The sequence below is a fragment of the Corvus brachyrhynchos genome, unplaced genomic scaffold (assembly GCF_000691975.1).
Source record: "Corvus brachyrhynchos isolate BGI_N302 unplaced genomic scaffold, ASM69197v1 scaffold1, whole genome shotgun sequence".
Classification (NCBI taxonomy): Eukaryota; Metazoa; Chordata; class Aves; order Passeriformes; family Corvidae; genus Corvus; species Corvus brachyrhynchos.
The window spans coordinates 8,943,925-8,960,705 of NW_008237222.1; the positions used below are offsets into that span (position 1 = coordinate 8,943,925).

General features: G+C 34.6%; 1 protein-coding gene across 1 annotated transcript in view; it reads left to right on the forward strand.

Annotated features, from left to right (window-relative positions):
- WDR25 (WD repeat domain 25) overlaps positions 1 to 16,781 on the forward strand; it is a 61,410-nt gene that overhangs the window by 22,852 nt on the left and 21,777 nt on the right. Inside the window, exon 2 of the mRNA XM_008629755.2 lies at positions 11,226 to 11,373. Coding sequence (XP_008627977.1) covers positions 11,226 to 11,373 — 148 coding nt within the window. The remainder of the gene's footprint in view (positions 1 to 11,225; positions 11,374 to 16,781) is intronic.

The window sequence follows — 16,781 nt, forward strand, 5'->3', positions numbered from 1 at the left end:
TTTTCCTCAAGAAAAATAGGAAAAAGTCTCAGTCTGGATGACTCTAGTACAGACAAGTGGAGGTTCCTATATTGTACATCCATCCTTTCTAAATAACATATTATGCAGAAAATTCTTGTAAAGAACTCAACCAATGTTTATCCCTGCAGTCTTCAGGCTAGGTGTATTCTTCAAAGCAATTTAAAAATATTCAGTTTATTTTAAAAAAACCTACCCAAATAAATTACCTATTTTTTGGTGCTCTCTTGTTGTTCTGGCTAACCTGATTTCAGTACAAAGTTACCTCTGCTACACAACTAAAATTTAGTCTTCTCCTCAGTGTCACTTAAATAATCAAACTGCTTGTATTTATCAAAATGTATTCCACTCTGGGAAAGGAAAATATCTGCTCTTACTTCAAGACTTTTACTGCAAGGACTTCATCAAACAGTGGACTTGCAGCCATCTTTTCTCTTCACACCTATTTCTGAACTGCAGGTTAAGGCTGTTTCTGTGGAAACAAATCAAGATGTTAAAGTTGTATAGCTGCCAGAGGGGGCTCTGATATTTCTTCCTCTGAAGGTAAAGATGACTCCAGCTTGTTTCTAATTGTGTGATACAGCTTTGCTAAAATTCTACCACAAGCTGTCATGGGCAGCCCTGCATTATTGATTCATCTGGACATTAAAATATGTAGCCAAAACCAAATGTATGATAACATGGGTCCTACATCTTAATACATGTTCAACTTTTTGCAGTTTGCAATGTGTCTAGATTAGTGTACTTTTCAGAGGTTGCACCTTCCAGGCCTTTTAGAGGGATGAGCAAGCGTTGTGTGTAATGTGACCGACTCATCTCCACTTGAGGTCTTGGTGCTGCAGAATTTGTGCTGAAACCAGGAGTGAAGGGAGGTACCAGTACAGAGGATGCTGGACTGACATCTCTGTCCAAGGGTGTTTGCTGCTGGCTCTGCTGCTGTCCTACAAGTGTCTTGCTGGCATTTAAAGGACTCTTAGGCAACAGGGTTCTGCTTAGAGTGGTCTCATATCAATGAAAAGTGACGTGTTTCTCCAAATCTTAGAATAATGGAAAGGGGAAAAAATGCTGCTCTTACTGCTATTGCATCTCTATTCCTTTGGAATCTTTCCATTTTAAGAACAAAGGAGAAAACTAGCTGTCTGCCAGAATAAAAGTCAAAAGAAGGATCAGTGTGTTTAGAGATCTTGATCTCATTTAGTGAAGAATTTATTCTGCAATGTCTGCAATTTTCTAGTGTCTTTTAAAATTATACATGTGGTATAAAACATTATAACAAACAAATCTGTGCTTTTGTAGAAGGAATCAATGTGTTTTGAAAGTCTAACAGTGTAATTTATTTCCCTGAAGTTTTTAAAGGAAAATAAAATGGTTTCAGGAGAATTTTCTTACTAATGATATTTTGGTTTCAAGGAAGGAAGCTAGAACTGTGAAGATTTCACTTGGCAGTGTAGAAAAAAGTATTTAAAAGTAATGAAAATAAACATGTCTGTTTACTCACAATGTAATACTGTCAAGAAATGTAACTAATAAAAAATGATAGCAACTGCACGATGGCTGTGTTTTGAACAGTTTTATACTATAGGTTCTAACTGACATATTAATTAAAGCTCTAATACTTATTTCCAGAAACTAGGCTGCTTTTTCACACCCCTCTGTGTCTCTGCCAACTTGATTATAGTTGATAAAGTTGTTAAAGTTTGATAGTTCTTTGGTTCTTCAGCATGTGTCCTCAGTTTTTGGTTTACATTCCCCTGCTGGGATAGCAGTTATTCCTGTAGAGAAATTCAGGTGATGTCTAAGGAACTCTGCATTTTGTTAGTACTTGTCTTCAGTTGCCCACTTTCTGGGAAGTATTTTTAGTGGCAAGATCATCTTACTGAGCCTGTTTCAATATAATATTTTTTTATTTTAGTGGGGGTGAACTTGTGCTGCTGGTACTGTTCATTGAACAAGTAAGATATACAGCTCCTGCTGACTTTAATTTGCTTAAACTGATTTTGTCACTTTGTAATGTGTTCTTGTCGCACTGCAATACAAACGTGCCTTGTATTTTATTGTGATACTAAAAATAAATGCCTATCAGAAACTTGTAACCCTCATCTCTGTTTAGAAAAACAAACATCTCTGCCAAACATGCTGTACTGCAGTAAACCTTGTGCCCCTAAAACTCAAAGCTTGGTGCTATATCTTAACTAGACATTCACTGGAAATGCTACAAAACAAAGAAATGGCCCATGATTGTGGTGTGAAACACATTTAAAAACAAAACCAACCAACCAACAAAGAAAAATCTCCCCTTAAACATGGTTTTATTTTCAAGTGAATGTGGGAATACTCCAGCATTTAAAAATGCTCTGAAGCTTAATTTTAAAAACATGCCTTTAAAAAGACCACCCCAACTTTAAAACCCTTTTAAGTAGTGATCAAAGATATTAATTAAAGCAAGATATTGATCCTTGAAGTATTATAACACTTAAAAAATAGAATGCTATTTTATCTTCTCCTTTAAAGGAGTCTCCTTAATTTTTTCATTTATTAAATATAACAAACCTTATAAGTTACCATTCTGCCAAATAAGGGAAGTATTAGATTTATTTTGATTGTTTTACTAGGTGTATCTTCTACACATCTTTCTCAGCAATTATATGGTAGTAACTGACATTTGTAAAATTTTTCTGCCTTGTGTAATAACAGTAATGTGTGTATGGAATTGATATGCCATCCAAGAGGAGAATTTCATGTGTATGTGTGGCTTGGAAGCTTGGAATCACGAAGAAGGAGATTATTGCATATCCACTTCTTATGTTACTCTCTGCAAGTAGCCTGAAAGAAACCAACTGTTCAGCTTTGTTATTTTGTGAAGCTCAGGTGTTGAATAGAAACAGTTCAGTATAAACCTGGCACAATTTCAGCTCAAGGCTCGGCTACAAATACACCATAATAAAAATAAAATTTTACAATGAGTTGCTGTGTCATGAAAGTACTCAGAACTGCTGCTGAGTTACTTTGAAACTTTTAACTGTGTTTTCATGTAAATGAAAACATGGCAGGCCAAGATTTCACCCTGAACTTCTTCATACTCCGACAGTATTTCAGTTCTTTTCATAGAGATATTAATTTTAGGTAAACATTCTTTATAAACAAACTCATTCTAATCTCTAACTTCAGTTTATAAGAGCAGCAGGGCTTACTTCTGAATAATTATATAATGTTCTAGCACTTACTTTAATCAAGTGTTCGAATATGTTATTAGTATTTTGCTAGTTCATGTTGCTGCATCCGTGCATGTGTTACTTGTCAATGTTTAGCATCATTTCATCTGGACACCAACTCTGTGTAGGTGCTGTGTAATGCCTGCATGTGCAGGCCTCCCTCTGAGAGGGTTGTGAAATGCTGGAGTATTGAGCTTGTTTGTCCAGAATCTGCATATAATTAACAGGGAGAGAATATTGAAACCACCAAATAGAAATAAGGTCTCAGCTATTCTTCTCACCTGCCTGTCTGTAATTCCAGACATGAATGACAGCCCAGAAATAGGAATTCACGAGAGTCCATGTTTCCTTTACTTTTTCCATTTCTGAATCAAATGGTTAAAAAAAGAGTTTTCACAGATGAGATTAGTATGTCCTAAGGACAATTTTGATACAATGGGAATATATGATTTACAAATTCTCTAATAGAAATGTCTATGAAATAGTTATATCAGTATTGGTCGGTGTCTTACTGTTACCATTTTAAAAATATAATTTACTTCTTTCTGAAGAGTTCTGTTTGCCAGTTTTGACTTGGAAGGCTCCTGTGGAGGCAACATTAATTATTTATATTGGCAAAACTCCAGACAGTTTGTATACTTTAAAATTATTTCTGTCTTCATTTTTCCTTGGTTGATTAGATTTTCCGTGTGTTACAGGTTAACTTTTGAAGTAAGGAATCGTTAGGTCTATTTAAGTGAGGTGTAGTAGCTCTTGTTGTTAAAGCTTTACCAAGAATATTTTTTTATTGTATTTAATCAGATGGGTAGCTCTTACCACAGTGGTGTGGGGTTTTTGTTTCCTTTTCACAGAATTCTATTTTATTTGTCTTGTCCCTCCCTTTGCCAGCTGAAAATGTCAATGTTTTATCTTCGTCCATTAGTGTTTTCTTAAAATAATTTTGTAGGATGCTGGCAGCTCGAAGTGCACTTTTGATTAGGTTTATATTTTCCTATTAATGGGAAAACCACCCAAATGAAGCTTCAAAACCAACGATTATGGAGTCTTCCTTGGGGAAAGGGCTGCTGAGTTTCTGTGGGAGGGAAGATTAAAATAAAATACACCAAATAATTGGAAATGTATTTCATAGGCATGGTTGACATGAAGGTCATGTAGTGCTTATACTTTAACTTTGCTGGATTTTCCAGGATTAAAGCTTTTTGACATGTGTGCAAATCAGTTTTCATACCACTGAGTAGTTTCTAGTAGTAGTGCCAACTAGTATGCCACAAGTACTATAACTTAAAATGCTTCTGCCTGAATAAAGCCCCCTACAAAATTAAAACTATCTTATGTCTAATATACTGGGTTGTTTTTGGGTTTTTGTTTGATTTTGTTTCTGTTTGATTTTGTTTCTGGGGGTTTTGTTTGGTTGGTTTTTTTCTTTTCTTTTTTTTTTTTTTGTATAAAAGAGAAGATTTTACACCTCACTGGTTTAATTAATATACTTGAGTCAATTTAATATTAAAAATTTTGGTGGAAAAATAATGAATTTAGACCTTGTGCTGGGTGTCTCAGCTAATTGAATTTATTATATTTTTCTACTTTACATTCTTCTTGTTTCTACAGTAGTAAGGGTTGTCTAGTAATAAGCTATCCAAATACAAGCTCTTATTCAGATATTAAGGCAATAATAAAGTTGGCTCTTCCCTTTGGATTAGTAAAATAATTGCATTTTGAGTTATAACTGCCGCAAGAAAAAAGCTAGTAATCTGTAAATGTTCAAATGACAGCATTGATATATGCTTCTTACACCATGGCTAGATTAGGAAGAGGGATGTCATTTAAAATATGTTCCCTAGAACACTTTAAACATTCCTGAAACAAGTGTTCAACACATCTGAAAATGTGTTAGCTTTATCCAGCTATACAGAATCCTGCAGAAAAACTCTTTTTTAGGACAGTTGGTTTAAAAATTAAACTGGTATGTCCAAAATGTCATCACTCATAGTCCATGTAACAATCTGAACATCTATTTACATCCTTCATAACTGTAAGAAAATAAGTTTATTAACACTTGAAGGTTATATACAAAGACACCTTAACTCACAGGTTTTTTTGAGCTTAATTTAGTTTTTACACGGTTTAACTGCGATTTATACAAGAGAGTTCAAATGATCTCTTTTGTAGTTCTTTCAACAAATTTTGCTTTGTACTACAACAGTTATAATTAGCTCAATATTTTAAGAAGACATGAATTGAAACAAGAATGAAACATTCTAAATATTCCTGTAGTTTAGGAACTTATACATATTGCATTCAAGATCAGATTTTTTTTTTCACGTCATGGCTGGAGAGGCTTAGGCACACCTACCAATTTTAATGCTTGGCTATTTATTGCTTCTCTTCCTGGCATTCTCTTGTCTCAGTTCTATGAACAAAAGGATGTACCTGTTTATGTAGCCCCTTATCCTTATTGCTGTTGCTTAGAGGTAGGCAAGGGGCACTTTTAGCTCTTGCAGTCCTGCCCAAAGCTGCACCTCATCCAGCTCTGGGGAATCTGAAGAAGCAGTAGCAGTAGGAGATACCTTTTTATAATTTTTCCATGAGACTATTTCTGACCTCTGGTCCATTGATTTCCAAAGAACCTTTTAAAGTACAGTTCTGAGCCTGCTTTGACAACTAGAAAAGACATATTTTCTGTAGATAGTGTGGGGCTCCTTCTCTACTGTATTTGTTAGAAATTACAGTATTTAGATATTGATGAGATCAGAAAAACAGTATGGTTCAGGGGGTACCATTCTCTTGAATCTCTGCATGTTAGCAGATATGGCATATTATCTTTCAGACCTGAATTCAGTTCTGCAGTTAAAAATCAAAGTAAAAAAACAAATCAGTTTTGTCTCCTTGAGACACATCAGAGAGCAGTGCTGTTCCAAAAAAGAGAAAGGAGAGGCTCATATCTTTTCAGCTTCAGAGGTCTGTGGAGCAACCTGAGTGTGCTGTGGAATGAAACAGAATCTATTCTAGTCAAAGCATAGTAATTTTTTCATGGTTCCCGTAACTCAGTACTATCCTACATCATCTTTGAACAGGCCTGTTTCTTAAATGCCTTCCTTGTATTAATTGATAAGGTTTAAAATGATTTCTTACTGTAGTTCATTAGGAGCCATTGACAGAGGAAGTTGGTAACACAATTTGGCACAACTTGGCTAAATAAAGGGGAGAAGAGTTCTTTTAGTATGGATATTATGTTGAAATTAACATAAATCCATCCATTAAAAAAGTTTTTAATTCTGTTACACATGCTCCAGAAATTAATTTCTTGTTTAGTATTCTTGACTGGCTCTGCTGTAGTTCCTTTATGCATGCAAATTCAAAATGCATACAACTTAATTCCTCACTTGCTTCCAACCTCTAATTTATCACAATTGAATCATTGTTCTCAAGTCCACTGTGCAATTAGTGACTGCCTGCTTGAATAGATGCACCTTTCTCTTTCTAGAAGTCAGGCTGCTGGATTTTATTTTCTGCAATCTAAATTGCTTGGAGGGAAGTGCATCATAGATAATCATAGTATGGCAATGAAAGAGATTTGCTCAATTCCTAATTTATCAGTCTTGGTGTACTTGATGAGTTCTCATATTACTTTGGTTACTCTGCATATGTTACTGTGTCCTTTTGTCTAGGAATGCATCCCTAGATTGGATGATCAGTAAGGTAAAAGCCTTTCTTTTATGCCTTATGAGCTGGTTGATAGTGCAGCAGACCCCTGAACATTATTCCGTGACTGCTATTTACTTGAGTATCAAGTGCTTTCCCTCTCCTGCTTTCTGATGTGACTTACCAGGAGAGTTTTTATCTTCAACCCAAACTACTTTATTTTCAAAGGCTGTTTTCCTGAAAGCTTTCAGTCAGAAAATAGGATTTGGAAACATATCTATAATAAATCTCATCTCTTATATTGTGTAGTTGATTATATGGTTTGTGAACTTCTGATGAGGATGAGGAGGTCTGGTTATGTTACCTAAAATATGTGTTACAGTATTTTCATAGCATTTCTAGGCTATACAGGAAAGCAAACATCTTCTGAAACCTTTATTTCCAAATACTATGGAGAATGTGAAAGAGCAATTGAATTACAATGTGCCTCAGAGAAAGTAAAAGGAAAATTGCTTTTGTAAAGAAATCTCTAGTATAATTTTGTCACTTTGCTGTTTGTACCTGCCATTTTGGCCCCATATATTAATCCTCACAGATAACTATGTAACCACCATGCTTTCTATAATAGGAGAGGAAATGAAAGGAAAACAATTTATGGAAAAGAAATGGAAATCTGGTGTTATAAATAGTGAAGCACAGAAGAGTAAGAAATAGTAGTAAAAGATGAACCAGTTTGATAAATTAAAGCAAATTTTAATAAAATTGGAAAAATAAAATTAAAGTTTTCATGATATCTTTATGTCAGAAATGAGTATTGGCTGTTTATTTCTTTCAAATACTGTATAATTAATTAGTTAATAATTGTAAATTTAGAGGAGGTAGTATGGTAATATGTGTAATTTTTCTAATAACAGTTGCATATTTCATTGTTTTGTGATTGTTACAAGGGGAAAGGATGAACTGTTTACTGTTTATAATGTATAACATTGCTTGAGTGTGTGGCAGTAAGAAATATTTTCAGAGTAGCAGGATGAAATGTGTGCTTTTAACTTTTTTGCTCAGCAATTAAAATCACAATGGTCATCACAAGATAAAAGAGCAACCTCAGGTTTAATGAGAATTCAGTATTTCATCTAGAAATAATACTGAGTTTCTGTGAAAGCTGAGTTTTGAAGTAAAGCTACAACACTTAAAGCAGCTGATCTCTAGGTGAAAATAATTTAACATAATTATGTCTTCCTTTGGCAGATGCATAATAATGTCTAGTCTTATAATACTTGATACATGTGTTTCAATGCCTATGAAGGAAGATTTATATATACCTCAGCCTCTGTATTTTTTAGTGAACTGTTTCTCCAGCCCAAGTAATTTACTCTGTACTAAATACAATCTTTATTCCATGTAAATCTGGGAGTTTATTCTATAAATGTTCATTGTAAAGGTATTTATTACCAGGTATGTTTAAAGTTTAGCAGCTTTTGGTATTAAAAGTGAAATTTTCTAAATAGTTCTAAGACACTTCATTTATTAACAAAATTACTTCAGAATTCTTACAGCTATGACTTCTTAAATTATGGTGTGGTAGCCTTTATCTTCAGCCTTAGACTGGATTTGAATACAAATCCTTTTTATGAGTTCATGTATAGATGCCGCTCAGAAGGGTATATTTGGGATCCTCTTCTGGTAAAGAAGCTGTAATTTATGTTCATTTTCCCAAAAAAGACATGATCCACAACATCACTCACTTGAAACAGCAAGTTTATAATGATCCTAGTTCCTAGGATATGGAACAAGTGAAGAAAAAAAGACTAGAAAGGCCTTTATTTCCACACAAGTTATTCTTGACACACTTGACTCTCTCAGTTGAAATTAAAACCCTGAAACACCCATTACCCTGGAGAATCTGCTGATCAGACTTCTGAGTCTTGGGCAGAGAGATGCAAACTCAAACACAGAGGACTCATCCCTTTGCAACTGATCCTCTTTTCAGTGATGGTGGCTGCCTGTATGGAGCAAACACCAGCAGCTGAGCCAACATTCCTCTCAAGCTTTGGACAGAGTATGGTCAAACTCTCCCACAAGCCACATTTTTCACTTACCATGATTAAACAGTGGAAATGCACAGGAATGGGGAAGTGTTTAAGAGGTTCCCTAAGGAAATGCAGACATGATGGTGGCTTTGCAGTGATCCTCTGATAGGATTTGAAGCATTTTTCCCTTGTAATGAAATACAGTAGATTCTCCATTTGTGCATGTAACACGGTTAACATCTCTGTCACTTTGAGGCACAGAATGGTGCGTGTAACCTGGGGCAGACACTTTCTCTTACAGCTGAGCATTCACTGCTTGGCTGAGCATTTCACCATAATGCCCAGTGAAAACTGATGAAGCTGGGTAGGAGCAGCAGGGGGAAGCACTGGGCTGAAGTGGGGCCTGAGGAGGGAAGGTGCTCCCCTAAGTGCTTGTTTAAATCTTGGTCTTTTTTCCTCAAAGTCAGGTTCCGTAATTGAAAGTTTACATTAATTGGCAGTAAACTAAGTGAATTTCCTCAGTCAAAACTGCCTTGCCCATGTGGCTCTAATTCCAGAAAGCATTGCAATGCCACCATTACCTGGGCAAAAAAGAGCTGATGGAAAGTAAAACAGTGGAAAGAAATGTGTTATTTGGTAGATTGTCCCTTGGGATGTTGTCAGTTGTCTCATCCACAAGAGTGGGTCACTTGTTCCATCTCACATAATGGAGGGAAATGTGCAGCTTTAAGGATGTGTTATTTCCAATTATATAGCTTTTTCAAATGAAGCATGAACTCAAAAGTGCTGTTGGACTTAATTTACTTTACATTTCTTGTGAAAATTGATTTTTTGTACTTAATCTCTAAAACATGACAGAAAGCATCAGAAGCATGTACCACCTGTTTTTCCTTTCATCTTGATTCATTCATTAGCTTCCTCCTAAGGAAGCCAAGCCTCCAAGACATAATTAACCCTTTTTTGATACTGTGAAACTTGAAACAATCATTAAAACTCATTAAAAGAGAGAAACTTACTTTCAAAAGCAGTTTAATATCAAAATTTCCCTGGTTTTTTAAAGTTGTGAATAGGGTAGAATATGGAGGGCCACCATGGTTTCAGTCTTTACTGGCTAGTCAAGTAATTAATGATAATTGGTTGCTTTGTATTGCAGAACTCTGCTTTGTGATAGAAGATCCTTTGATAAAATAATTTTCAATAAGGGAATGTTGTCTTCTGAGTATGCATTATGTAATGATACTGTCAGCAAGTCCTTTTTGTCCAGTAAGAAGAAAATATAATTGAAGATAAAAATACATTGCCTAAAGTCTCACTTTTTTTTCTCTCTTCACATTCTAAGCTCAATAGATATTATATTGTACAACCAACAGGGTATTTTATAATCTGGTTTTTACTGAAGAAGAATATTCATATTTAAATAGTTTTGATATTTAGCCTTCTGTCAAAGAACTGATCATACTGGATCTTTATATGGGCCATTTGTTGCTAAACTTCTAGTTTTATCTTAAAACTATGACAAAAAGAGAACCATGAAAAGGATATGCTTTTAATTTTTGTCAACTATATTTCATAACTAAATTCAAAGTAGTTGTATTTTCTTAAATATATTATTTGGAAAAAAGTGCCTGTCCCTTTAAGAATTGCTTTTAAAATATGAGCAGGACTATTTATGTTCTGAAAATGCTACTGGTTATATACTTCAATAAACATTGGGTAGCTAGTAGGATTTTCAGAAATTCTCAGCATCAACTTAGTTCTGTCCGGAAGAAAATGACAAATGAGAGGACGTATACTCAGGGTCCTTAAAAATCTCCATGTAGCTGCATGATAATATTCTTATCTGCTTCCTTAGTGAAGTTAAAGTAAAATTCTACTTGAAATTACAAACTGAGAAATATGATAAAAGCCTGTGTATAGGCAGATGTGAAAGCTGTAATCTGCCAGGATTCTTCTTACTTGATGGAAAATAAGATATGATAGAGACAAAAATTTGGAAGAAGAATGATTTAAAGGTAAAATTTATTTGGAGACATCCCTCCATAGAGGTAGGACAGCTGTATGAATGGGAAAGTATAATATGAACTGAAAGCAATGTAGACATTTAAAGAAATAGCAAAAGTAATAAAAATGTATTTGTACCTTGTTAATTAAATGCTCTAATTTTAATCAACCATGCAATTATTTCAAACAATTTTTTACAGCTTAGCTGATACAACTTCAGAATGCAAAGCTTTCTCAACTACAATGATTTGCTGTAGCTAATTATTTTTGAAAAAAAAATACTGTGATTCTTTGTAAAGGTGTCCTTATCCTTCTTTTTAAGGTATGGGATGCTGTAGATACAGGCTGCTGTTTAAAAACATACTCCTGTCACTCCTGTGCTGTTCGAGCTGCCCGGTGGTCATCTTGTGGAAGAAGGATCCTCAGTGGGGGCTTTGATTCCACGCTGCATTTAACAGATGTAGAAACAGGTAAAGGCCATGAAGACTGCATTATAGCCATTTCTTTATTGTGTAAAGGTAACTTGGGATCTTGCTAGCCTTATTCTTTCTTCTAAAACATAGACAAATATTAAAAAATGCCCTCGGGTATATCACCGTGTCCCACAGCCATAGGGAGGAGGAGAGAAGATCCAGAAGGCACGAATTGTGCAGCAAGGTTGATTGATTTAATTATTTTACAAACTCTTTTATAGACTTTTTTCTTCGTAGTCTAATTGGACAAGGATCAGCCACCCCTTGGGGGTGATTGGCTAAAATCCTATAACATCCATTGTCAAAATATTTTTCTACTATACCATAAACAAGGCTTCTCAAGGTTGTAGGTGTTTCATTTTACAGAACTCTGCTACTATCTGTAAGAGAGAAAAAGTCTCTCACAGACTTAGAAAATAGTGAGAAAATCCTTGCTAGCAGCATTTTTGTATCCACAGACAAATCTGTAGATGAAAGTTAGAATTCTTGAAATGTGACCTTACTTAAAAATTGTATCTTGGCAGTTAAGAGTAGTTGGAGAAATTTGAGAAAACTGAAATATCTTGGAGTTCATGATCACATGTAATTTCTGTTGTCAGATTCTACACAGATGAATAGAATTAATTGTGTTTATTTTATGCTCTGTCATGGTCATTCATTAAAGCGTTTGAACGGCTTCTTAAGGCTGACTTCAGTAACATTTATACATATATTTAATTTAAACATAGGCTTGTATCTCATTCTCTGTTGGGTTGAAGTTTGTGCTTAAAGTTAATTAGGTGATTTTTTCTTTTTTCTGAATAGGACCTTAATTAGGAGTGTAGAAATTTAAATTCTGGTATGAAACCTTGAGACTGAACTTGTTTTGCTTTGATGCATTTTTGAATTTGATTTGGGATTTAATTGTTGTAACCTTAACAACTAATTTCCTGGATGCTGTGTCTCCTCATGTCTCCTTCAAAAACTAAAGTGCTTCTGTCAGCTATATTCCTTCTCTCCTTAATGTGTGTTACCAGCATCCAGCAGCATTCACTGGGGCTGTGCATAATAGGACATCTCAGTGTGTGTGTAAATGAATTAGATCCAAAATGGGGCCTTGTCAAGGGAAGAGATGCCATTCTATTTTTTCCACTTAGTTTATTTTTAAGTGTTTAACTCCTGCAAAGGTGCAATATTTTTTGTAAGATTACAATAGAAATCCTTACAAAAATTACAAGCAGTTTTTGTCTAGGAGGATTCTCTCTTGCGTAAAAGCAAGAATTACATTGTATGTGAATATCTGGAAAGCAGAAGTCCTATTCAGATGAACTGGGAAAGCAGCCAAGAAAATTTTAAAATATTGTTCACATGAGAAAAAGATTCTTTTCCATGCTCTAAGAATTTATTTTTCTCAACAATAGTCGTACCAGAAGTATTTAAATTCAATGATGGCAGGAAGGGAGTTTTTGCAATGTGGGAATATAAAAAATATTACAGAATGCTAATGTTTTGAGAATATTCAGCTTTTTTTAATGGGGAAAGGAGGTTTGTATATTTGGTGTAGTAGTACATGAGTTTAATATACCAAGTCATTAATTTGTTAGACTTCTACAGCAACCTTTCTAGTCTCACATATAACTGAATCTTACTAATCCAAGTGGATTTACTTTTGTCTGTAATGCTTAAAATTCTAAACAGAGTAGCTATCTTAGTAATGGGATTTACAGCAGTTGAATAGATTTTGTGTGTCTGAGTCATTGAAGGGACTACTCTGGGAAAAATCTCCCAAAATCATAGCACAAATTCCAAAGATACATTATTTAAGTAATATACTTTAATTTCCAACATCTCTTTGGCTTAAATATCCAGTAATGGGATAGAAGTCTGGATTAAGTTGACTGTAGTGGTTCGTTTATACTTCTCTAGGAAATGACAACAATAGCAAAATATATTTACTAAGTTTCAAAGCAGATAAATTTATAAATGGTTCTTTCCTTACTGACTCGTGAGTTGTGTAGTGTTTCTAGCTACTTAAATAAATTGTATGTGTAAAATGAATGCTTATCTATTTGGAAATACCAGATATTCATTATTGCCTTAATTAGGGAACACAGAATTCCTTGTAGTTTCTCTGAACTGCAGTTGTGTTTTGACCTGACTTTCATACCTCATTTGGAAAAGTGTAATATCAGTGATCAGAATTTTAGTCTGATTTCCTATGTATGAAAGCCAGTTTCTGAGTTCCTTCCCTGTTGTAAAGTTACTCTTCTTTTCATACATTTCAGTCAGTTCTGTTCAGAGAAACAGGGCAAGTGGTTTGCCTCTGGAATCCAAATCAATTTGATATAAAAAGCCTCATTTCCATTTGAAAAACACCAAGGCATCTATGAGATTTTGATTTACATTAGTTCACTGAATCATTCATTCCTCCTCACTCTTCATCGGTGCTGAGAAGATTTCTTCTTTGATTAACTTCAGATAGATGTTAGAACTGTTCCTTCACAGAGGACTTTCAGATACTTTTTTGGTATTAATTACTTTCTGTTGCTAGTGTGAACTCACTACCAGTGTGTTTAAATGTAGTAAAGGCATGCCAGTAGGATTTTATAAATAATAATGCTCTCTTTCAGGCTCTGTGCTCTTGTAGCTTGTATATTGTGATCTGATTCAACATTTTTTCAGTTGTTTCCTAAAATCTAATCTTTCTTGTCTTTGTTTTCAGTATAGGTTTTATATATTACATCTGTGTTATAAAAATTGCTACATGTCCTTCACTAAAAGAAGCCTAATGGTCTACATTGCATGACTTTAAAAGTTTAAAAGGTTGTGAATACAGCTTAGTACATGCATGGTATTGAGCTGCTGAGTTGTGGGGGGTCTTTTTGTCATTGTCTGTTGGTTTTCCATTAGGAATATAGTTTCTGCCCTATTAAATCAGAATTGTAGTCTGGCTAATTGATCGGAGTCTGATGAAGAGTAGTTATGATAGTTCTCAAAGGAATGTATCAGCATTTTTTTAACAAACAGCACTAGAATAAATTATCCAGGAAATTTTCTTTCTAAGATTGGACTTTAGTTTGGGTATCCCTTGTCCTAATATATTGCATTTTCTGGAGTGATTTTTTTAATCTTTATGATCTGAACAATATCAGAAGAATATCTGAAGAATAGAAGCAAACACTGAAATCTCATTAATCATGAAGCAGAATTGTTGTTGTTGGCAGAGAAATCCTGATCTAAGGCTAGAAGATACATCCATGAAATCTCATCCTGCAGTTTTACACCATCAAACCTCTTGCCCTTGTCACATGTATTTAATGAAAGTTCTTATCTATAAGAATTTAATGCAAGCATTAAAAATGGGCTGATAGGAATCTCAGGAAGTTCAACAAGGACATGCATCCGGAATGGAATAATCTTATGCAACAGACCAGGCTGGTGCTGAGCTGGTTAGAAAGAAGCTTTGCAGAAAAATACCTGGAAGTCCTGGTGATGAATATAAATCATAAGTGTTCTCTTGCAGCAAAGGTCAACGTCATTCCAGGCCAGATTAGGAGGTGTTTACCTAGGATACAGAGAAAATGATACCAGGCTCAGAGATGTACAGTGAAAGGATAAGAGACAAAGGAAAAATATAGGAACATAGAAACTTGTTGGCTCAACTCAAGGGTCATCAAACACTAAACCAGGCTTATCAGAGAAGATGTGGAGTCTATACTTGAAGATATTACGAACTTCAGTGGACAGACCCTTAAGTAGTCTGCTGCAGCTGGATTTAATTTGAATAGGGATTTGGACTAGATGATCCCTGGAAGTCCAACCTACATGATACTGTGATGAAGAACTGGGCAAGAGAAGAATTCAAGTTAATGCAGTACAAGGAGTTCTCTTACCCTGGTTTGGATAAGAGATAATAGATGTTGCTGTGCAAGTCTTTTTTTTAGTTCAATTTTTGTAGATCATCATTTATTATCTTCAAGGGTCATCCATTGCCTTAACACCAGGATGTGAAGCTAAGACTCTCCACAAATATGGTTTTCTTAAAAGCTGTTGTACACGTTCAGAGTATGAGTCTGATCCAAAATATGCATAAATTTTTAAGGAACTCAAGGTTATTCATGAGTCATTCACATGAGTGGTTCTGTGATTAGTTGCAGTTTGCATCAGGCACTATGGAGATTCATAAATATTGGTAGATCCAAAACCTGCAGATTTACTGCCTGTTACTCATTAATATTTTTTATTGTCCTGTTTTGTATACATTATTTCTTTATAAAAATAAAGGCTTTTGAATGGTTTCACAAATGTGATAATAATGCAGCAGTCTGAGACTCCCTGGTTTTGTTTTTCTCTAATAACACACAGTCGTTTTCTATTACTGGTAGTTCAGACACTTTGTTATTTACAGAGTATTAAATAGTGCTATATTCAGAGAGCACTGAAAAAAAATGCTTTTAAAGTAATTCTAGGTCAAATACATTTGACATTTAACTTCTGTTACATCCAGATGCAGTGGAGATGCTCTACCAACTTTGGAAGGGTAATTGTATTTTTAAAATTTATTTATAACTATTTTATTTTTGGAATGCATGTTTTATTCATCAGTAGATTTTTCATTAGTCACAAATGAATTGGTATAATAGCATAGGCAGAACATTGGCTGGGTTTTTACTATTTGCATATTGTAGATACTTTTCATTTCTTTAATATTATGACAGAGGGAATGTTCCAAGAAATTTTGGCACATTTCCTAAGTTGCCAAATGCTGCAAGCTCATGGACGGGGCTTGGTTTCAAATATAATTTCCTCAGAGTTATAATAAGAGAGAGAGTTTCTTAATGGAACATTTTGTACCTACCAAGAGAATGGTTCAAATTTTCTTTTCTATGTATTTTTTTCTGTTCTAATTTGATAATCCTATAGATATAACATTGCTATTTTTAATGTACTTGTTTTAGTTCACATAGGAGTTTTAGTTCTCTTACCTAAACATCACCCCAGGAGAGCTGTGGCATTCCTCTGTTCCCACTTTTCTCTCCCAGAACTATTTAGAGAGTATGTTATAATATGCAGAAAGCTTTTATATGATACCTTAGAAAAAAGCCCATTTGATTGATTTTTTTTTTGCTTGTTTGTTTGTTTGCTTGTTTATTTTTTTTTCTTTTGAGTGTATGCAGGCACCTTAGATGTGAGGTCAAAGGTTTCCCCCAAGATTCAGCAGTTTCAGGAAATATGTTGAATGTAGTTTAGAGGTCACTCTCCAGCTAGGAGGTAACACCATTTTACTTTTTATGCTCACTGGTATAAAGTCTTTGCTAAAAGAAGAGAGAAAAATATCTACTTCGGGGACATTTTAAAGGTTAAAAGAGAAAATGATTTAATATTTCAAACATCTTCAGCTGCTGTGAACTTGTGAATATGTAGGG